Source organism: Odocoileus virginianus, chromosome 20 (genome assembly GCF_023699985.2).
Source record: "Odocoileus virginianus isolate 20LAN1187 ecotype Illinois chromosome 20, Ovbor_1.2, whole genome shotgun sequence".
NCBI classification, from domain to species: Eukaryota; Metazoa; Chordata; class Mammalia; order Artiodactyla; family Cervidae; genus Odocoileus; species Odocoileus virginianus.
This window is the reverse complement of record NC_069693.1, coordinates 34,129,453-34,153,343: the sequence shown is the minus strand read 5'-3', so window position 1 is coordinate 34,153,343 and position 23,891 is coordinate 34,129,453. Positions and strand designations below refer to the sequence as shown.

The window sequence follows — 23,891 nt, the reverse complement described above, 5'->3', positions numbered from 1 at the left end:
AATCCTTACAAAAGGGGCTGTATTGGTCCTCTGGACTTCTTTGTTGAACTCAAGCCTGTATGGCCATTCATTGGGATAATGGGGAAGGGCAGTTCACACTATTTGGCTCCATTCTGCACAATTTACAAGTTACTGTAATGAGAGATGGGGGAGCTCTAGACCTGACTTGGCTTCCCTTTATAAAAAGTGTCTCCCAGGGCCCAAGAGGGTGTGTTCTCCAGCAGGAAAGAGAAAATGATACTCTCCCAGCAGCAAACTGAAGATGTGGGGAAGAGGTAAAATAAAAAACCCATGGGATCAAATGTGAACTCTGCACATGTTCCTGGCATACCAGATTCTACACATCCACATTTTTTTTAAAAACTTGGTGATTTTCAAGGTCCCTGTCCATATTTAAAAAAATAATACGTTACACAATATTTAAACTGGCTTTCTTGCTAGTTTAGTCTTCTTTGGGACGCCTGGAATGTCAGAAGACATGTCGCTATGCGCCGCCCCCAGAGTACCTGGTGGCAGCAGCTCCTTCCGTTATAAACTGGGCAGGTACCAGTTTACCTACTTGTCTTGAACACATTTTGCACAAACCCAAGAAGTTTCAGACAAAGGTTTTCTCTTTCATATATTTACACAAGTTCAAAATGATATTCACAGCATCTTCTAAATTTTGGCCAAGAGTCAAAAAAATGCATTTAAACTTTGGAACGTGTCCACATAGACAGGTAGCTGACCCAAACAGTAACTGGGGCAGATACCCAAGAACCAAAGGGCCGGGAAAGTCAGGAAGAGCTGAAAGGATCTTCAGCCAGTTTATGAACTTGGTACAGTGGGACCTCCAGGCAGACACATTTACAACAGAGATGTGGTTCCATCTAACTGGCACCTGTCCCTTCCATTACTTGCTGAGCCTGCTTTTGTCCCATGCAGCACTGTGCGACGGACTGGAATAACCTGAAGAATGAAGACAAGTAATAAGGTGGTGAGAAAAATTCAGGCCTTGTGTCTTACTAATTTTGGCTACTACTCCCTTCTTAATCGCCCACCCAAGCTGAAGCCATCAAATGATTATTTCTCCTGTCTTAAGAATGAAATAATGAATTACTTTTGACTCACTTTTCAATTTCTGGGGCACAGTGTACAAATTCATGGTTCCAGAATTTAAATGCTGGGTTTTTAATCAGCTCAATGAAGGTAATAAGAAGACCCCAAGGATGTGGCCTATTTACAATCAACCGTTCCAAAAGAACCCTGGAGAATGAAGAAAAAGTTGCTCAATGCACAGGAAAACACTTCTCCATTAGCTTTAGAAAAGGAAGGTGGATATACAGGATAGTTAGCATAAATAGATCCTAGAATTAGGATAAAATAAATAAAATAAAAGTAGGTTTGAACCCCACCTCTTCCCACTACTGAGCCTAGAAAACTAAGGTAATGGACAACAGATTACATGGCACAGAGAAGGTAATCACTTAAAGAATACATACTCAAATAGGAAGTAGGAATTTTACTATTACTAGTACACATGTAAACTGGGTGGGATGATTCTTCTGAATGGCAGTCAGTATTGGCTTAAATATTCACATCCTTTGACCTAACCAACTGCACTTCTAAATTTACCCTAAAGATGTAATAAAGCACAGGAACAAAGACATGAGTACCAGGATGCTCACTGGCGGCTTTATATGTGATCACAAAAAGGACTTTTATCATCTGAACATCTAACAATAAAGTACTAATTAATTTTTAGTATATAAAACTAAGGAATATTAATACCTAGAAACTAATAATAGGTGAAGGGGCAAGTTTAAGAAGTCTGGTCCAGTTCTTTAAGTTTGCCTATATATCTCTCACTAGGATGTACCCATTTCCTAATCTGCAAATGCTGTATATAGTCCAAGCAATCTGCAATAGATTCCTAACTATTGTTAGTAAAACACAAGTATGATCCTGTTATTTCTCCTGCTTAAAACCTTAAAACCTACAGGTAATGAAGACAAGCTTAAGCTCTTTAACATGACCTTTGAAAGGCCTGATGCTTCAGGACTCAGGTTAAATATGCTGACACCACCACTTGAGAAAAATCCCTTATCTATAAAAATACTGGCACCTTGTGTTGAAAACTACTTTTTGGTTTCAACAATGATTAGTAATTGTGTGTGTGTGGTGGTGGGTTTTTTTTTTTTTTTTTGGTGCCCATCAGACTTTCAGGAGGGCAGGAACCAAGTCCTTTTTTTCACAACTATTTAACACATGGGCTTCCCAGGTGGTTCAACAGTAAAGAATCTGCCTGCCTATGCAGATGCAAGAGATGTGGGTTCCATTCTTGGTTTGGGAAGATCTCCTGGAGAAGGAAAGGCTATCCATTCCAGTATTCTTGTCTGGAGAATACAAAGTATTGTCCAGTATTCTTGTCTGGACAAAGAAGCCAGGTGGGCTACAGTCCATAGGGTCTCAAAGAATGAGACACGCCTAAGCACACATGCATTTAACACTGATACTCAGTGAACATGGAATGCATAGGAAAAACACTCAAGAATTCATAATAAAAGGGAAGAGGTTCCATTTAGAAACTCCGAAAAACAGACTTGTGTCTTACCTTGTGATCTGTTCTTGAATAGCTTCAGTGTTGGCCTCTGCAAAAAGGTACAGCATGGTACAGCTGAAGTAGTGAGTGTGGCTATTTGGGTACCGCAGCTGATTTGCAATTGCATTCAAGAAGAGATACCGACCTAGAAATTAAGACAGCTTAGCAAGAATTTGTTCTTCAAAGGCTGAATCATTCTGACTGGCTAGGGTTTGGATTTCTGATAAAGGCTCTCATGTTATCCTTTGGTTTCAAACAGTGGGACTTGGACCCCCAAAGAGTTTTCATTTCTGTGGGTTTTACTTCACTATTTTCCACAGTAAAATTTTTTTTAGTTGAGAACTATTTTGAGAACTATGGCATATTAATATAACATGTAAATAAAAAATTTAACTATGTCCCCCCCAAAAAAACTTTTATTATTATATAGAGTGTCAATGTTTTACATTCTGCTGGATTCTCATTTCTGCCCTTTTGTTCAGTCTGTCCCAGTATGGTATTTCATTCATGTAGCCTCTGGAAACCTTCACTGTACGCTAGTAACAAAATGAGTGAAAAAAAGCAAATGTTTCATTATGAAAATAGTTTTGACCTCACAGTCCCTCTGTAAGGGGCTTACCTTGGGGATAACCCACCAAGGGTTCCCAGTCTCTACTCTGAAACTAGCATCATCTTAACTGGATCTGGTTGTCTGTGTCTGCTTGGTATTACAATGAGCTTCAACACTGCCTTGGAGACTACCCTCTTTTTTTGCCGTTGGGCTCTGGATGCAGTGGTATTCACCTATGTTAAATCTTGATTTTTAAGCTGTCTCAGACTACCGCCCCCCCACCTCCCTGGACAAATATGCAAGTAGTATATACTTAAAATTAGCCTCTCACGGATCCATAGCAAAGTTAAAAAGCCAAGACAAGCAGGACTGTATAGTTGGTCACCACCTACTTGGGTCTCTATTACAATCAATACAGAACACCAAAAGATGTCATTCAAGCAAGGGAGATACAACCTACACCAGAAATTATAATGTGAACATTTTGCAAAGCAGGTAGGGGGAGTCCTATTCATTAATCTTTCTTTACACATGGAATATGTAACATACTGCCTGGCAAAGAGGCACCAATAATGCTGGAATAAAAAGCAGGCTAGCAAAACAAGTGAGCCTATCTTTAAAAGAGAGGTTCGTAAAAAGAATGTTTATTTTCACACTAAAAAAAAAACAACAACACTCGTATATACTGAAATAATAACTGATGTGGTAACGATTCTGGATAGTCCCCCCACTCCCGTATGCTTTTCTGTGTTTTCTGCATTGAGCAGATACTATTGAATTAAAATAATCAGCCAGACCTATAATCGTATTGACAGAACACTCTCTATTGTGGCTTAAAGTATTTTTAGGACCAGACTATGACCAAACACACAGAAAACCTGACTGAGAACTGGCTGGCTCCACTCACCTTCAGTGTCCAAATCCACAGCCAGGTTCTGGAAGATGTCCATGTGAGCCGAGTGCGTGATGGTGCTCATCGAAGGTGTGCTGCCCTTGTTGTGGATGTGTGCGATGGCCTGAGTCCCCACATAGAGCACCAGTGCATTAATGAGCTGGAGGTTGTAGCGATTACCAGGCTCATTGGATACCTAAGTGGACAAAACAGAAAGCTCCTGACTTACTTGAACCGATAGTGATTTAAGCATTGATTTAGACACCAACAGTTCTGAGAATCCTTTTTATGACTTTCAGAGAAAAGCTGAACTGCTCCCAATATTCTCTGTGACTTAAATTTTAGAAACTTGCTTTGATTTTGTATGGTTATGATAGTGTGTCAATAACAGAGGTATGATTTCCCTTGGGAAACCAAAGCTTTAACAGTTATCAGCATTAAAGTAAAGTTTATAAAGTCAAAATATGCATTATCTCACTTATTTTTTAAAAAATGAAGAGGGAAAAAGATGTGGTTTCTTGGTATGGGAAGACTAGAAAAATAATACAGCCTCAATCATTTTCTATACAGCAAACTGAATCAGAATCCATTTACTTAGAAGAGTCTTGACGTATGGGAGTGATTATCAGCAACCTAGTCTTACAAAAACCAGTCCATTCCCTGGCTGCCTCTTCCAAGATTATGCTATACATGTATAGGATAAATATATGTACTTATACTAAAATGTATAATATACTCTCATCCAACTATTAAAAATGACAATGTGCTTTAAAACCTTTAAAGCAGGTTGAAATGAGACCATGCATAGGACTAACTATGCATATAAAGTACTTTCTATGAAAGACACAACCAAGAGTTTCAGTCAAACCAATTAACCTGTAGGTTGCTGCGCAGATCAGAAAGGAAAGTGACGGGTGATCGAGTTTTAAGATAGGAATCCAAATCCTTTTTGAATTGAGGTGGCATCACTCCAGTGAAATTGGTGAGAATCCGGGGAGCAATGTTAATTTCACTCAACATATCCACCTGCCACAAACAAATACAAGAATCACAATCAGAAGCATTTGTAGGGCCTTAATAGCAAACTGTCTCTATGCTAGAAAGCTGTTTATATAAAATTTTGTCTTGAAGAGTATTCAGTCATTTAAAAAAATTTTATTGAAATATAGCAATTTACAATGTGTTAATTTCTGCTACACAGCAAAGTGTTATTAATTAGAAGAAATAGATTACTCAAAGGTACCTATATACAAAATGATAGTAATTTCTCATTCTATACTATTTTATCCTTCTTAAAATAAGGCACAATAGGTATCTTTTGTAGGAGTCTAGTTTAAAATACAGAATGAGATTCTTTGCTTACCAAGAGCGCTAGTCTTTGAAAAGATGCCCCCAGCAAAGTTAAGACATCATATTCTCTACTTTAAAAAAAATCCACATGACAGAAGAGTAAAAAACAAAAATTACAGTAGCCATGTAAGGGTGGTATGATCTTAATACAGTCCCTTCTCACTTTTGACAGTTTAAACAAAATGCAAGTACACACCTATGAAATATGGCATTACTAGTGTCTATTCTGCGATGCTGCACCACTGGGGCCACCCAACAAATGACTGGCCCAATACCTAGGTTGAGGTTCTGTAAATACAGCTATATTTAATATCAAGATTGAAAACAGCAACTAGAGAAATACTGTGAACCAATATCCAGCAGCAGTCTCATACTTTATCAGGTTTAATAACATAACTGCTTCCCCCCAAAGAGCATCGCTATCTAACTGGTAACTTGTAGGTATGTGTGTGCTGGGGGTAGCATATACCTCTCTTAGCAGAGAAAGGACTAAAATATTAACATATAACTTTCTTTTCCTTAAACTATTTAGAACTTTACCTTCAGATTAGGAGTGAATGGGTCTGGGAGCCTCATGTTTCTTGGGAAGGCACTCAGGATCAGATTTCTTAGCTGGATACAATTAGGTGGGATCACGTCACAGAATCCATAATGGTAATCACAAAGGAACTCGGGAAAATCATGCAAAAGAACCAGCAGCACCCTTAAAGTGCCCTATTTTTCAAAAACAAGAAGAACATTGGCTGTTTCCACATTAAGAAAACAAGAGTAACATTTTTACTATTATAAATTCAACTGAAAGGAGGGAGAAAAGGCAAAACTAGGTACCCAGAGTTTATAAAAAATACAACTTACCAAAACCCAAACAAAAAAGAAAATCTGAATAGCCCTTTATAATAAAGAAGTTAAATATCTGTTAAAACACTTTCCTCAAAGAAACTCTACGGCTGGCTTTACTGCCAAATCCTTACAAATATTTAAGGAAAAAATCAACACTATTCACAATCTTAATACAAAAAGATATTTTTCCAACCCCTTCGATAAAAGTAGCATAACTTTGATCCCAAAACGACAAGAAAACCAAAAACAAACAAAAAAAAAAATCCTAAACAGTAGAAATGGAAATCAGTGATATATCACAACCAAATGATCCACACATGAATGCAATGGCAGTTTAAGAATCTGAAAATTAATGGACTAATAACATTGACCAAAAAAACACATGACCGTGAGTTCAAGAAAGCATCCAATAAAATTCAATACTCATTTTAATGATTTTTAAAACTATCCTCAAATTATGAATAAAAGGGCATTTCCTTAACCAGAAAATGGTACCTACAAAACTATAGATTTATAAAAACATTATACAGTTTCACAAAAACATCACCTGGGAATAAGTCTATGGAAAGTAAAATTAAAGACCTAACAACTAAATGGAGATACACATGGGTTGAAAGGTTTGATATTATTAAGGCATCTATTTTCTCCAAGTTGATCTACATATTCAGTGAAATCTCAATCTAAATCCCAGCAAGTTTTACAAGTAAAGCTAACTGCAAAGTTTTATGGGACTGCAAGCGACACAGAATAGCCAAAATAGTGTTACAGGAGAGCAAAGCTGAAGACGACTATGCTCTACCTGATTACCTTTACAGTAAGTCTTACCATCAAGACCTTTGATACTGGGCTAAGAACAGATCAGCAGATGAACTAGAGAGATGCCCATACATAGTCAACTAGATCATACAGGTACTAAATCAACTGAACAAGAAATGAAAAACTTTAAAAATGTTGCTGAAACGCCTGACGTATCTATTAAGCTGGAGGGTATAAGGAAGGGGAGAAAAGGACCTTCATCATTTACAAATTAATTAAGTTTGCTTTCTGAATGTAAATGTAAAAGCCAGAATGAATGGTTTTTTGGGTAGGGGGTGGGCATGTGCAGAACAGAATGAATTTAAGATTGGCAAAGATTTCTTACCCAAGACACAAAAAACAACGTACAATAAAAGAAGAAAACTGGTCAGTTTGACTACACTGAATTTAAAGCATCTATCCCTCAAAAACCACGTTACTTTTAAGGGAGTGAAAAGGCAAGCTACAGTAATAGGAGATGTCTGAATATACATATCATCAAACGGCTTACATCCAGAATACATAGGAATCCTTGTTAAAAAAGAAGAAAAACCCAGATAATCCCAGAGGGATATGAGCACAAGGCTGGAAGAGGAACATCATCAAAGGTGGATACCCAACTGGCCAATCTACACACAAAAATCTTATTAAGAAATCAAGGAAATGCAAATTAAATCCACGATGAGATCCTTCTGCACAACTGCCAAAATGACTAAAATGAAAAACAGACAATTTTTGAAATATGGTTAAGCATGGGGACAAACAGTCTAATGCGATTCTCGAAGAGTTCACTGGTGCACACATTGATATATGAACATCAAGCACTGGTTATATAAATATGTTCAATTTTTGCACTTTTCTGAATATGTGTTATACTTTAAAAGCTTAATAAAACCAACATTAGGCCTCATATACTGCCAGTTGAAGTATTTTTCAAGTATTTTAAACTACTTTGAGTGTTAGGTTCTAATTATTCTAATTTTACAACTTCAAATTAATTACCTTGTAGAGGATTTGCATAGGTTTGGTGAGTTCCACATTTCTAAGGAAAGGCGCTAAGTATTTGAATAAATCAATCAGTAACTGTGCATACATAGGCCATCCCTGAAAGAAAGAAACATATGGGTCATAATTACACTAGGCTGCTATCCCGCCACCAAAAAGGTTGCCCAAGCAGCTACGCTGTGACTTATTTTTTTCATAAACCTCTCTTAAAGACTGACTGGCACGAAAAAGAAGCAAAATAATGCAGATAATGGGAAATGATATTTGAAACAAACTGGCTCCAGAAATTCCAGGATATATGGGTCCTGCCTGCACCAACATTTTAAATAGAGGACGGATGTTTCAGACAGAACACAAAACACCCAGCCAACTAAGAAACGCACATCTGTTTTCTTAATTTCTTCAAGTCCTGGATCTCAACTATTTATTTTTCCCACGTTCAAATAAAGATTTTCCCACTCTTAGCAAATAACTTCATCCAATTTACAACATGAATCCTTTATTTTCACCCAAATTTGGCCTGCTTACCATATTCCAGTTATACCAATTATGTGCACTTTGGGTAGACTTTATTCAGTATTGTTCCTCCTCCTGGAATGCACTTATTCACTGAATACCAAATCCATTTAAGGATTATTTCACTATTTTTTTTTTTTAACAAAACACATAGTAGTCACATTTGTCTTCTGATCTGAAGGGTCAATCAAAGGTACTTCCTAAGGACTCATCTGCCACTTAATTGCAAGATGAGAGAAACTTTCTCATATAACTGTGTTTATTCACGATTATACTAAAAATTCATATCTCAAATTTTATCTTAATTCTTCAAATACAGTAGAGACCAGTGGTCCTCAATCCTGAGTGTATGAGTCTTTAGTATTTAGAGTGAGAATTTGTAAAACTGGCAGGTTCCCAAGTTCCATTACTCAAGAGTTGTATATAACTGTCTACAGAGGTGCTTTAGGGTCTCAACATTTTTTTGGAAAACCCCTTACATGGCTGACATAAGGTGACTCAGAACAACTTGGAGAAGCCATACCCTAATCATTGAGGAGTGGCTTTCAGGCAGAGGCCGTCAAGTACCTGTTATGCCTCTCCCCATGACTTGACTCTATATTAAATGTAAGGACTCCCAACTAAGCCTGAAAGAAGTACAGTGATCACTGAATGACTAAGAGTGCTAGTAAGTCCCAGGTAGTTACAGTCTTCATCTGTAGGAGATAAACTGCAGCCACACCTTCTGCTGTGGTGTGTGTGCCAGCATTCTTGCAATAAATATCCGATGGGAGATCAGTTCAAGCCAAGCATACACAAAGCCAGGAGCTTTGGTAGGCCTCAAGATGTGGAATGTGTTGCTGAAAGAAGAAAACCTTGGTCAGAAGCACAGTCCAACTTAAAAGTTAAAAAAAAAAACAAAAAACTTACAAGTAGACAACATGCAACCTGCATTGTGAATCAACATGCTTCTAACCCACAGAGTTCTTCTCAAATTTTATGACACTAAAACAGCAATCCTTAACAATATTATTTTCAACAATAACTCACCAGAAAGCTGTAAGTGTCTGGAAATTAATGGTTTCCAACACATGCTCAGGTGCATTGAGTTCCAAGAGCAGCATGATAAAAATTCGATGGTAGGGAAGTTGCTGAAATTCACTTTGCCGAACATCATGATCCTGTAGGAGAACTCCCACTACTATACCGAGGACCTATAGAGCACACAGATTATACAGCATGTAAATCTCATGATAGTTCATTTACCACTCTCTAGTCATGCTTCATACCTTTCATTCTTATGCCTCACATGGAAGTAAATATAAAATTATATACTGGAAGCCAAAGGGACCACACACGGTGGTTTGATCTGCCCTGTAGTTTTTTATGTTTTCTCTGAATGTCCATAACTTTACATGGGCCAGACATGTACACACTCCACAAGTTTTTCTAAAGCTCTAAAAGTCAGCATGGTACATCATATTTTATCCTGTTTACACAACCAACCTAATTTTTCTGGTCTGACATAAAGCTTACAGGAGGCAAATGATGTATACTTCTCTTGGCATTTAGGAGATGGGAGGTCAGATATGCTGTTAGGTTGCAGAAACGTTGCAGAACTATCCTGCACTCCACTTGATTTCACCACTGAAGAGCAGGGGACATGAAACCCATTTGTAACTATCCAAGACCAAAGTCTAAGTTCATTTTTGCACTATCTTAACATTCAAATTACCAGGAATTCCACTGCAGAAATCAAAGAAAAACTCTGTTCCTTTTCAGAAAATCAAAGACAACTGCAATGTCCCTCATGGTATCTGAGCTGTCAATCTTATGTTATCAAAGGAGGTGTCCAGCCACTCCATTCACAGTACCTGTACATGGGGGCACATCTTACACCACCTAAGTATCCTCTCATGTAGTCACTGCCAAGCAGTAACACACTGAAAATGCCTTACAGATGTTTGTTTTCAGGGAGGGTGTCTTTCAGTTAAGGCACCATACTCCTCTTCTAAAATTCGGTGATTATGTTTACTTATTATCTATGAATTTAATCTCTGGACAGAAAGGGGAGATACTACAAAATGTTTTGAGGGCCCTGTAGGGTTGAGAACCACTGATGCAGACTTCAAGCGTGCGAAAGTCTAAGCCAAGAAAGGATTTCAGACCTTATTCAGCAGATTAATCTTTGTGACAGTGTTGGTGGCCTCCCCTGAGTGCTTTACTAGCAGTGCAATGAGTCGGACAAAGGCATCCAGGTTGTGATAGCACTTGGCTCGGATCATGGTGGGATTAGCAGCAGGATTGTGCTGCTGCTCTGCCTGAGCACGGTAACTGATTTCAACACACATTTCAGTACACAGACGAAAGAACCTTGTTATGAGGTCATCAGTCTTCAGGATTCCTTGCTGGTGCATCTACCAAGGGAACAAAAACATTAGAAGGCAGGATGAGATAACACACATGAATAAACGTTTAAGTTTCACGTTAAGAAGTATTCTCTCGTTTAATCCTATTGTCACATTTCTAACTGTTACTTTGTCAAACAGTAGAACCCATGACAGAATTCCATCAATTTTGATGGAAATTGAGAAAGAATAACAGGGCTATCTTAAACAAGCAGTCCATAGCCAATAATTTCAAAAGTTAACTATGCAAGTTAAACCACCTTTTTAGTAACCCATTAAGTCATATTAAGACATTCTGGTCAATGTGTATTTCCCCCAAGTTAGATATTAAGTTACATATACTTTACTTCCTCACAAAATATAAGATAATTTCTTTCATCTTTCTTAACCAAAAACAACAAAATTTTTGAAAACTCCAACTAGCTGTACTAGGAAAATCAAATAATAATTTATACAAGAAGTAGGTACCAAATTAAAATGCTCACAGATCATACCCAGCTATTTTAATGTAAATTAAGATAAAGTGAAAAAGGTTAAGTTTATTTAAAAGAAAGGATAAAGTACAAATTTTATGACATAATCTGGAAGTAAAGCAGAGAAGTTATTTGGCTAGTACAAAAAAAGAAAAAGAAGACAGTGTAAAAAACATTAAGGCTGCAGAGGGAGGTCAGTGCTTACTAAGCAATGAAACCAAGCCCAGAATGAAAACTTGTTTTAAAAAGTTTCCAAGATAATGGTCAAGCTAACTGTCCCTTGATAAGTAATTAACACAGCTGAACTGACGTTAATAATACCCTAGGCAAAACAGATGGCCTGCAAAGGGACTTCTGTACAATGAAATCTAAAAAACTAAGTGAGAAGAAGAAATGAGGACAGACTGCTATGATTAAGAGGGAGCATAAGAGGAGAAAGGAATTCTCAAAAAGATTCAAAAGCACAGAAAAATATAATACATTATCTTTTTCAAATGAAGAGAAGAAACAAGAGCAAATAAGCCAAGGAAGAGCTGAGACAGGTGCCACATCCATACCCATGAAATATCAATGATCACAAAAACCAATTGATTTGAAATTCCTCCATCCAAATTGGAAATCAAGCTCTAAGTATGCAGTAGCAGCTTTTCAATAGGGTATGTTTGATAATTCTTTGGATTCTTTGGCAGAAAGTTACTTACTTATGATTTAACTAAAAAAATCATGCTGAAAAGCAAATCCAATTCCTAACAACTTCTAAAATTCAAACCAGCTCTTCCATATTCATTTGTCCTTCAAATGAAAGATAATTTGAATCTTTCTTTGGTGGCACACCTAAGCTTTGGTCTCAGTTTGAAGAAATACAATGGTAAAAATGCAGAAATAAGTATTTTAGGAGATAGCTAAGCTAACATTTAGAACAATAAAAAGCACTACCATTTAAATACTCAAGTTTTTCTGTTATATTTTCAATTTTCTATGGTTTTGTTTTGTGGCTGTGTCTCGCAGCTTGCAGGATCTCAGTTCCCCAGCCAGGGACTGAACTCGAGTCACCAAAATGAAAGCACCAAATCCGAACCACGAGACCAGCAGGGGCTCCTTGCTTTACTTTAAACACGGGCTGTTACAGAACTTTACTTAGCCCATAACCTCATCGCTGCTGATAATCAAGCTGGTAAAATTACTATATACATCTGGCAGTTTTATTGTTCATTATCTGGTCCACTGTATTCTGTAGCTGTGACAACTGAAATCAGATAAAAAGTACTAAAGGGGGTAGGAAGTGCTGACTTTTACTGCTTAGTGACCAATGATGAGAAAATAAACAGTTATCAATTTAAAACTGAGTAATGAAGACATTTTTGTTTTACATGAGTATGGAGGTAACTGACCACAGGTACATAATACTGAGCTTTAATAATGGAGGCATCACACCCTACTTATGTTGAATAAAAAGCACCTTTCTTTCCAAAAGCTCTACCTGTCCAACAAACGCAGAGAAAGCTTTGGTACTGTCACGACCAGCTGCTGCTGAATGGTAGAGATTCACCCATTCCCTCAGAAGATACTCTGCCTTCTCCCTCAGGCCTGGAGGATCATCATACTCTGAGGCTTGAGAGATCCCAGAATGCATCATAAAGTTAGGGCCTCCATGAGCACGATCAATCATTGCTTCATAGTTGGATCGCACTACTTCCATCAGTTGGGGCAATCTAGTACAATAAATCCAGAATGAAAATCAGTCTACTCATGGTTGTGATTTCAAAGACATACAGTTGGAAATTTGCTTATTTAATAGAAACCACAAGAGTGATGATCATTTACCATTCCCATAATTAAACAAAACTATCCTCGGTTTTCTTTGTATCTGTTTACCCATGAGGACAAAATGTGCAACTGACTGACTTCAGTTAAGTCGCTTCTTGACCAAAAAATGCCCAATGAAATGGAGCTGATGTCCGTGGTCAAAAAAATTCTTCACTGCATGCCCACTATGTGCCATGCTTTGTGTTACTTATCTTAATTCTCAACAGCTATTCAAGATATTATTTCCATTTTATATAAGAAACAAGCTTAGGGAGGATAAGTCAACTTGTCTAAAATCAGATTTTAAGCAGCAGAGCCAGGCCTTCAACAGAGGACTCTGCCACCAAACCTAGTGCTGTATGTACTGGTCTGCAGCAAGAGGGCTTGGCAGCAGTTAGTTAAGCTTTCGTATTTCAAGGGACAATATTAGGCCTCACCAAAGCTTACCATATGTTGTAGGTAAAGCTGTTATGTAACAGGGAAAGTTAGTAAGTCTACACACTCATTTCTAAAACTGCAGAATGCACAACAACCCCAAAACATTTCCTTCTCACCCTTCAGGAGCATTGCCTCTGGAGTGAGCATTAATCCTCATGAGGGTTTCAATGGTGTGGAACAGATCTGCCTCAGTAACATGGGCAACGCTCCTTTCATCCACCAGCAGTATTTTTACCAATTGCATAGCAAATGCCACAGCCATGTAGTTTAAACCATTCTCCATTGACTGGCAACACAGAAAGCACAATGTAAGAGAGACAGCACTGACAGCAGACACACCTCCCAACCACCAGAGCCTCTTCTCCTGTGCAATTCTTTCCATACCTGGGCGAGGTGAAGATCATACTGCTGCATATTGACCAAATGATTGCGAATTAGCAACTCCACTGCCTCCACATTATATTTGTATTCATCCCGACACTCAATTAGGCACCTAGGAAAGTCAGTATTCCTTTATTCATAAAGGCTCACCCATACTGTGGATCAGGTGAAATAAAGGGCCTGCTTCATTCAATGTTAACTTATTCCAAATTAAGGATGCTTTGAGTACCAACTGAAAATCAGTTTATCAGTTTCCAAGATTTAAAACAACCAGTAACGAAGAACAGATAACCCAGTGTTAAAGTTTTGCTAAATCTCAAAAACAAAGCATTCCATTTAAGACATTACATATTTATAAGTATCACTTCATTTAAGACATTACATATTTATAAGTATCACTTCTATAAAATCACTGAAACCAATTTATTCCCCAACAAGGTACTGGTTTTCTGTATCCATTATGGTCAACAGGTGGAGAAAGAATAATTCTCACTACTTTTTAAAATTAGAAATTCCGTATGTCTGAACTTCATCAACAGGGCCATGTGGCGTGTGAGAAGGCAGTTGAATAGGTATTACTCTTCTAAGACAGGGACTGACCTTGTGATCTGTTTGTTACACCATGGAGACCCATATGCCCGGCCATCCTGAAGAGCTTTCAAGACCAAGAGGTGGCACTCTCTGTAGCGAAGGAGGAGGTCGGCGTCAGCACCACTGGTGGCATCCAGTAAGCCCTCTACAGCCTGTCCAAGGGAAAAAAGCATCATTCAGATCCATGGAAAATACAATACTCAGCCCCAAATCAAAGTCAATACCAAACCTTGATACAAAGTACAATGTATCTTCTAAGGCCTCAGTAAAGAATCGCTCCCCACACACCAAAACCCTTTCCACTTGCCTCACACACACCCTCTCCCAGTTCCTTCCAGTTTATACTTACTACATTCCTCACTGTCAGAAAAGGCTTCACTGTCCCTGCAGAGCCAAAACCCATTGTGGCCCCACACCCTGCCCCCCACAAGTACTTAGATCAACTGTCTCTCAAAACCTAAGGGAATATCTTTTAAAGTTTCTTAAATAATCATAATTCCTGAAAATCTTACCTTTATGGGAAAAAAGGAAAGATTTCCCACTTTAAAATTTGTAACTATTTGTTAACACTCTACTCTGGAGAAAATCACCAGCTTACTACAGAACAGAACCTGCTTTATATTAATTTTTTAAAATCTTAACCATAAAGTAGATAATGGTGCAGGTCACCAGATGTTTACAAACTTAGCATCTTCTAAAACAAACATATTAAGAACACTAACCTTCTGGAGCAATCCAAGAGCAGCAATGGCATCTCGAGAGTTCCGTGATAATACTACAACCTCCAGAAGACTTCTGAGGGCCTGAGCTTGGGGGTTCATGGCCAAAGTTGGCGGGATAGCGTGAAGATGCTGCTCCAGTTCTGTAATACACTTATCATAAATCTGAGCTACATCATCTGTTGCCCAAGCTTGCTGTTTTGGAGGAGGAAACAACCAAAAGGGGGAGGGGGGGGGGAGCGGAATTAAAAGACTTTTCACTGGCACAAGCAGCAATTTAAAATTGGGTATGTTTACTACCCTTAATTTCTTTTTCTTCAAAAACATGGAAGGGCTCCTTCATTTCCCTTCCTGAACTATTTCATCTTGATGCTGTTAGGTGGGGCAGTGCAACATAAGCACTGGGGCGTGGGGTTTTACTTGATAGTGGAAAGCTTTGCAAACATCAACACAAACAAGTGATGAAACAGGGCATGATAAACAATGAGACAGGCTGAGGGCAGCACCCCCTTGTAGCATCTAATAATCTCTTTGCAGCCTATGAAAGTAAGTAATTCAAACCATGGAAAATATAGTATTCAGTCCAACTGTTAAAACTCAGTAAGAGAACAAAAACACAGCATCCTTTCTGTGATATTCCTATCAAACATGTACTACCTGAATCTATTCATGAGAACATATTGTATAAACCCAAATTAGGTCATTCCACTAAACCATGGGCCTGTAATCGAAGTGTCAAGGCCATGGAAGATGAGAAAAGGAGCTAGGCTAAATGGACTTGGGGAAAAAACTTTAAATATGTCAGCTAAATGAAATGCGATTCTTTTTCTGGGGGGTGGAGTGGGGGAATGCAGCTTGTGAGACCGTTCCCTGACAGGAAACCAAACCGGGGCCCCGCAGTGGCAGAGCAAGGTCCTATCCTACCACCGGGCCACTAGGGATTCTCTGACGTGTGTGACTCTGATTTAGATCCTTTTACTATAAAAAGACCGTATTAGGACACTCTGTAAAACTTGAATGAGGTCTAAGGATTAGATGATATTAATGTACTGGTATTAACTCTGATTTCAATGGTTTTACTATGGTCACAGAGAATGTCTTTGTAGGAAACACAGACTAAAGGATACAAGAGTGACTGGAACATCAAGGTCAGCACCTATGTTCAAATGTTTCAGAAGAAAATGTTTCCCCCTCACATTTTCAACTTTCATAACATTTCAAATTTTTAGAAAATCTTTTTACAAAGAACAGGGCAAACCATGAAGTCACCAAGTAAATTCCTTTAGTTATGCCAAATATGAAGGTTAAATCAACTTCGTGGATTAAAAAAAATTCCCAGATGCCATGCTGATGTGATACAAAGGGTAGCTACACTCCACAATGCAACAGCTGTGGGTAATTTTTTTCCTTGTAGCTTAAGCTCCTGGGAACAAGTGACAGATTAACTGACAGAAACATTCAAATTAAACTGTAAATTCCTCAATTTAATCCAAGACAAGTACTTACCTTCATGGGCTGGGCTAAAAATCCTGTGGGCTGACTTAAATCATTTGTAGGCAAGAAGCCAGGCACATTGCGTGCAAACTCTTCATAAACAGCCAGCTGCTTTGGGTCCACACCACCAACCTCGGAAAAAGAAAACCTGTTTTAACAGGATCCTCTTCACAATCAAGGGAAACCTTTTTATCAAAGTGGAAACTTTGCATGGGAGTAAGCACCAGGGTGTTGAGAAGGGACAGACAGGAGGTAGTCTTTACAACATTTAACACATGACTGAATAGGCATGCATGTGTGCACACACAGTTCAGTGTTTTCTATTTTCCCTGAGACCTGTCAGAGTCACCCTCATTTATAAAGACTTTTTCCACTGGCAAATGCCTCAAGTAGGACCATGCGGCCAGTGCAATTCTCCAATGGAGCTGTAAAAATGGTAAGATTTCTGAACATTGTCTTCTCACCAACAAGCAACAAAAACTCAAGTATCAGAAGGGAAGACCTAGCTCAGAAACAAAAACTAGAAGGCATATGAACTTTTAACAGCAGCACTTCAACAACAGGGGGAGGGGATACATCTAAGCTATTTCTGTGTCTTCCCCACAGGCAGCCTTTAAGAGAAATAACATGCTTCCTCAGAAACAGAATTTAACCCTTATCCCAGTCCTCAGAAAGAAAACAGAGACAGGGCAGGGAGAGACAGAGCCCCAAGACTCACTTTCAGCCTGATCTGCTCGGGCATCCGCTCAGCTTGGTATGTTAACACAACAGGATCACAATACCTTCGCCCTTCTTGCCTAGCATGTTTTCTCAGCTCAAATTCCTGCAAACAAAACAAAATCACTGAGGTTCTTGTTATGAGGCACTTTCTTAAATGGAAAAACAAATACTTAAAAGGCAAATGCTAAACACTTACAGTTGCTAATCTCTTGTCCATCTCAGGGCCTGCTTTTTCTACTGCAGTCTTCTGAATAAAACAGCAAGCTAATTCACAATTGTCCTGAGCTAATTGAGCAGCTGCCTGATCCATCATTTCCCTTTGTTGTGGGCTTGCAGTCTATTGGGAGGAGAAGAGACAGAAAAAAATTTAAAGTTTTCTGTGGGTACACGAAACAGATAGATGGGATAATAGAAAATGCAATGTTTGGGCAAATTAATTTTAGAAGTTCCAACTCTACTTATGACTTATTAGCTGTGACCATGAAGTAATCTAACAATCATCTTCATCTATAAGATGATACACTACTCAACTGAAACATCTTACCAGCTTGTTGTGAAGATGGTGAACACTATGAAAGCAATAAAGCAGTAAACAAAGGTATTATTAACCATGACATCTGAGACCCCAAATGAGTAACTGAGTTATCTGAAGAAGCTATGTGCTTATGTATGTGTGCACGCATGCATAGTCACTTTAAACTGTTTTGTACTGTCCTACTCCAAAGTGCTTTAAATCTAAATTCTTTACGGTAAACAGAATCAAGACTTTTAACTTAGGCAGTTTTCAAAATATCCTTCATTTCTTTAAACCAGTAAGTATCTGGAGTATCTACTATTTGCCAAACACTACTGAGGATAAAATAAACAAAAATAAACACGACCTCATAGAATTGACAAATCTAAAAGGAAGACATCAAACACATATGGTGACTATTAAGAGTACGTGGAATGCTCACTGCTACAAGCAAATAAAAATGAGCTTTTTCAGATAAGCAGTAATGAGTTTTATACTACAAGAAAATAGTAAACTTACACGAAGGGCTGAGGCAAAACTGTTTTTCAGGTTGCTTGATATGCTCATGAGTAAAGGTTCCCTGCAAGTAATCATGGCCATTCCAGCTGTCAAGTTCCGCATCATGTGATGAGCTGCTATTCGCATTCGAGATTCCTCAGAATCCAGGGCAAAATCTTTCCTGACTATTTGCTCACAAGTAGTCATGGCAATCTTAATTGATCGGTCCACCACAGGATGGACCAGCTCCTGGACGGCCCGTTCAATTGCTTGGCGCACACACTGCTTCAGCTGTGGATGGGCCTGAAACAAGGGAATCTAGGGAGGAAAAAAGAAGTCAACAACTTGTTTAAATAAAACCACCAAATTTCTATCAGTAATCACACCCTTGTCTTTGAATTACTTCCAAGTTAACCATGAACTACTAATTTCTACTTTAAATAATGAAAAGCTCAGAAAACAGAAGCTGGGCTCCAAAGAGGGCACAGTAGTCACTATATCTTGATTACACATCAAGTTTAATGGGCAAACTGTTAATTACAAGATACCTAAAGACACTACCCTGGTTAGTCAAAATTTGTGGCTTGAGGACTCCTAAAGGAAGTAACTTCTTTAGTAGCATGGGGAAATGCAAAAATAATCAAGATAATAGAAAAAAAAGCTTTCTACAAAAACTATTATTTTCAAAACAGCAAGCATTAATTAAAAAATTACATTGAAATCTTTTGCTTTACTTGAAAGACTACTTATGGGTATTTACTGAATTTTTAAGAAAGTTAAAAAATATTCATGATGAACCTATACTACATACACATAGCGATTCCTACTCTCTGCAACAGAAGCCTACAACTTAGGAATCCAGATGAGGAAGTTGAAAAGTGAAGGGAAAGCAACCAGCTGACCTCATGACAAAGCAGCAGCTCACTTACTGTCGGGTTTAGAGTGATGTGTGGTGCCAGGCCTGCGAGGGAATAGACATTGATGTCATGGTAGCTGTACTGTGGCTGCGGCGGAACGGTGGCTGCACAGGTGGTGCTGGTAGCTGGTGTTGTAGAAGTCGCTAAGTGTAGGGAAAAAATAAAAGCTAAAGAAAGAAGCACACTTCCTGACTTTACGATAACATTAGCAGGGCATCATGTGGTCTTAATCTAACTAAACTGACTGGATGGGGGTGGGGAGGGGTGCCACAGGTCACATTTTTCCCACCCTGAATTATCACAATCTGAACAAAGCATGTAAAACTCAGTCACTGGCCGTGCACCTGGGCACAGGAATGAATTGAGGGGCCATGCCACATTAGCTGGCCCAAACCTTGTGGCATTATTCTATATATAATGTATTATCAATCTTCAACCTGTTCTGTTTCCTAGTTTACCTGGGGATTCTTGAGGGCTGAGAAAAAAGAAAAGCTGGTTTATTCTAACCACACCTCCTAAAGCTCCCAGTCCTCTTAATGCAGGTTAAACCCACTCCCAGAATGGGTTAAGCCAATCTGGCCATCCCCAGATTTGAGGAATATCAAAGGTCTTCATGCCACTGCACTTCTTTCTCTAAGACCTCAAACAATGTCAAAGCCTGGCTGAGGGGGAATATGAGGAACAACTGATTAATATTAGTTACGAATACCACAGACAGAATTACCAGACAGACACCCTAAGACAATGCCTAGGCATTACTAACATTTCCTTAAAAATTTAGAAGGCTCACCAGGAAGTATACAAAATTGCAACCCCACATTACCTAGAAAATTACAATTTGCTAGATGCACATGAATGTACCATTGGGGGGGGGGGGGGAGATGTACCATTGAAGAGAACCTATGATAAATAGAGAGCTTGATAAATAGAGAGCTAATTATCACACTTACTTGTGGTTGTGATAGGAGGGAGCTCCTCTGGCTGCTTGACATCTTTCTTTGGAGCAGAGAGTTGCTCATCTAAGTTCTTCAGGCGATCTTTATCCTTTAGGAGGTTTCCAGGTTTTAGCTCATTGATGTCTAATGCAAGATTCTTACAGAGGACCTCAATTTCAAACTTCAAGTTTAACTGTGTAATTCCAATATTCAATGAGAATATTAAAAATGAATATTCAGCTTCATAATAATAGACAGTATTCTCACCCATTTGTCATAGTGCTCCCCCCACTAAATACCCTCTTTTTCCTGTAAATTTTAATAATGTAAAGGAAGACAGTGTTCCTAAGAATAAAGAGCAACAAACTTACCTTTAAGTCATGTTCCTGATGTAGCTCAGCTAATACATTCATAATCGCCATTGTCCAGGGGTTGGGTGGCCTAAAAACCTGAAGAAAACCATTATGTTAAGCTTGCCCCAAACTCACTCTTTAATATGTATTATCTAAAACAGTTAAGCACTCACACCCATGTGGCCATAATAAAATCCCTAGTCTCCCCACAACTCTTATTTCAGAAAAACACCAAAACCCAAAGCCACCCATTAAACTGAGTCCTGTATACTACCGAGCCTCTCAATTTGGAAATCCCAAGCTTCCCTGAGGAAAACTAACAATCTAGCTCCATGTTGCTAAGAACTGAGGATACAGCCTCTTGACCTTGTGCCAAAACAAACGAACTCTCATTAGATGACTCAAATCAGTATTCAATAAAATATTAAAATTTACTCACCACACTACGAATGCTAGATTCTAAGACTTTGGCAACAAAGGGCACTACATAGAGCAACTCTTGCTGTCCTTTAACATAAGCCTCTAGCAGCAAAGATTTTACATCCAAGTCCTAGAAAAACAAACACATTTTTAAATGCTGGGAATATATTAGAAAATTCCTTATTCAATATCCCCAATATATACTCTGCCAAACTCATCCCCAAAATTGGAATCAATAATTGACCCTCACCTTATGAAAAGCCAGGGGTAACAATCATACCTTTTATCTTGCTAAACATTATGAGGTCATGAGCATGCAATTAGGGATTCAAAACATGGGCCAAACCTTCACAGACACCTCGTCAAAACAGCCCCAAATAATGTCAAGATTTTTAGATAGAATATGCTATATGAACATTCTCAACTTTTACATGAGCCTTTGGTTAAAACTCACAGTGTGCAAGATGGGTTTATTTTTAGCTAGTGTAATCATTCCTAGCCAATGTCCCAAGTTCTTCAGCAAAGACCGATCGGAGAAATTGGCTGCAGCTTTATCAGAGGTCAGGAGTACCTGAAACAGTGTAGGATTAAGAAAGGTATGAAAATGAGCTTATAAAAAAAATTCTCAACTAAATGTTTAAGAATTCCATTATTCTACATTAAAAACAAGCCATAAATACTGAGAAGGTATGCCCCAAGGTAGGTCCTGTCCACGTATCACTGCAATATTTTGTTGTGTTCAGTGACATTTTTACCTTCAAATGTCTTTACATTTAAAAAAAAAAAGGTTAAAAAATTTACAGAAATAAATTTTACAGAAGGTAAAAAATGTAAAATATGTCATATCAACGTGCAGTAACACCACGTATCATGTATGGTCCCACAGCAAAGTATTTTAAAACTGAAAATTTTAGCCAAGTTTGAAGCAGTGACCCAACTGCAAATCTATTTTGAAGAGCTAAATTCAATTCAAATGAAGACTACAGCTATGAATTTTAAGTCCTTCCCAGATAGCAGGCATACTAAGCAGTATAAGAAGATTGCAGTGGTCTGTTGTGATCTTTAGCATTATCTTTGAAACAACTACGATAACTTTCTGGAATACACTGTAATATTGCTTACACACTTCGAGAAGACCTAATCCATTTCATCAATTCTCTACTTTTAACTTTCTTAAGGGAGACAGAACCAACACTCCAGTGTCTTGCATACATTCATTTCCTACATAATACCTTTTATGGTTATTAGTTTAAATTTATACTTCTGTTTAAAAGAAAGAATCTTTTGATCCAAATTATGTGGAGATTTTAATATCCCAACAATCCCTGCTATCCAATGACAAAGGCTGAATTTAGTTATGTTCCTTAACTCCATACAGCAACAGCAGAATGGCACAAAGTCAGCTGTGCAACAGGAAGGAGCCAGGAATTCTTTTGCACTACAGCGTAACCAAGAACAGGGAAAATTCCTATTCACAGGTTTAAACATAGTGCTGGTTCCTAAGCCAATATCCCGAGTTATTCAGCCAAGAATGTTTTCAGCTACATGCTGGTTCACACTATTTTCTTTAAAAATTATTCTTCCTAAGAAAAACACTTAAGATTTTATAGAACAAGCATTAGCCCATTAGGAAATGTTTGACCTTAAAAGAAACTTCTGAGAATCCTAAATAGCTATTTTACAACATTCAAGAGTCTTGAGATATCTGGCATTTAAGACATAAATGATGGTATGGCACAGAACGATGAAAATGAGCATGTCTGTGAGACTAAATTCTTCATGAAAATTTAGTTCTGTGTTTGAAACAATGCCTAAAGCAACCTGCATAAATACTGTAACAAATACAACATACAGGAGAAAACAATACCCCCCAATTCCACCTGTGCAATAAAATATTTCCAAACTAAAAAGAGTAATAAAAAGAAATACAAAGGTTTGACAGAAAATAAAATTCTGTAAAGCAATTATCCTTCAATTAAAAAATACATTAAAAAAAAAAAAGAAACACAAGAACACTTACTTTGATGTTTCTGTAAGTCTCATTCAGAACCATCTTATTAAATTCAGGATTCTTCAGCGTGTCAAGGAAGTTTGAATACAGGCTGTGAAAGTTTGGCTCAATACTGACTCTCTTCATAACCAGGTATTGGGAAACCCAAGGCATAAACTCTTCCTTCACAGTTTCCTTTAGTTCTTCAACCTAGCCAACCATTACAACATGGAAAGTATTCAATTAAAAGATGATAAAATACAGTTTTATGTTTCGTTTCTGTGAACACGACTACAGTGTATGGCTCCTTGCAAAATTAGGTGCTAAAGCAACATGCTACATCTCCCCAATTTTACATAGATGCTATCAAGTACAGTATATTCAAGTCCATGTAAGTAAACAGTCAATCACCTCTTAAGCTGGGTAATTAGAACTGAAACATCTATGGTCACTTTAAGCTTTAAAATTACAAAACATGTAGTCCCTCATCCCCATCTTACTTACTTTCCCATCTGAACAAAAGAAGATAAATTACTAATCCACAACCTGTTATTAACAAGCCTGATGCCAGAACTATGTTTTTCTACATTTCTATCTCTAGGAATTATTTGTAAAGTGAAATTCTTCTTCCAAAAAGCATGCAAAATGCTTCAAAATTTTCCCTCAATCAATTATGGTGCGATTCTCAAAGACAGTACTTGCATTATAAATTACATCTCAAAACCC

At 38.0% G+C, this 23,891-nt stretch overlaps 1 protein-coding gene and 1 non-coding gene across 14 annotated transcripts in view; both read right to left on the bottom strand.

Annotated features, from left to right (window-relative positions):
- Positions 1-593: 593 nt before the first annotated feature.
- CNOT1 (CCR4-NOT transcription complex subunit 1) overlaps positions 594-23,891 on the bottom strand; it is an 85,736-nt gene continuing 62,438 nt past the window's right edge. For 6 of the 13 annotated variants that reach the window (XM_020890702.2, XM_020890701.2, XM_020890704.2 and 3 more), the window contains exons 25-49: positions 23,196-23,375; positions 21,630-21,746; positions 21,195-21,305; positions 20,774-20,851; positions 20,418-20,595; positions 19,480-19,610; positions 18,572-18,868; positions 17,735-17,875; positions 17,537-17,641; positions 16,831-16,950; positions 15,328-15,519; positions 14,615-14,757; positions 14,018-14,126; positions 13,750-13,919; positions 12,849-13,101; positions 10,677-10,925; positions 9,559-9,722; positions 9,251-9,368; positions 8,011-8,112; positions 5,914-6,087; positions 4,900-5,049; positions 4,039-4,219; positions 2,594-2,726; positions 1,111-1,245; positions 594-948 (exon numbers count right to left, since the gene is read on the bottom strand). In XM_020890702.2, coding sequence (XP_020746361.1) covers positions 870-948; positions 1,111-1,245; positions 2,594-2,726; positions 4,039-4,219; positions 4,900-5,049; positions 5,914-6,087; positions 8,011-8,112; positions 9,251-9,368; positions 9,559-9,722; positions 10,677-10,925; positions 12,849-13,101; positions 13,750-13,919; positions 14,018-14,126; positions 14,615-14,757; positions 15,328-15,519; positions 16,831-16,950; positions 17,537-17,641; positions 17,735-17,875; positions 18,572-18,868; positions 19,480-19,610; positions 20,418-20,595; positions 20,774-20,851; positions 21,195-21,305; positions 21,630-21,746; positions 23,196-23,375 — 3,810 coding nt within the window. In that variant the 3' untranslated portion in view covers positions 594-869. Of the gene's footprint in view, positions 949-1,110; positions 1,246-2,593; positions 2,727-4,038; positions 4,220-4,899; positions 5,050-5,913; positions 6,088-8,010; positions 8,113-9,250; positions 9,369-9,558; positions 9,723-10,676; positions 10,926-12,848; positions 13,102-13,749; positions 13,920-14,017; positions 14,127-14,614; positions 14,758-15,327; positions 15,520-16,830; positions 16,951-17,536; positions 17,662-17,734; positions 17,876-18,571; positions 18,869-19,479; positions 19,611-20,417; positions 20,596-20,773; positions 20,852-21,194; positions 21,306-21,629; positions 21,747-23,195; positions 23,376-23,891 lie in introns of those variants that run through there. The other 7 variants (XM_020890705.2, XM_020890707.2, XM_020890706.2 and 4 more) reach the window with 4 other exon arrangements.
- LOC139030095 (small nucleolar RNA SNORA46) lies at positions 22,531-22,669 on the bottom strand. The gene has a single exon (XR_011482408.1). It is a non-coding gene; the product is annotated as a small nucleolar RNA SNORA46 (small nucleolar RNA).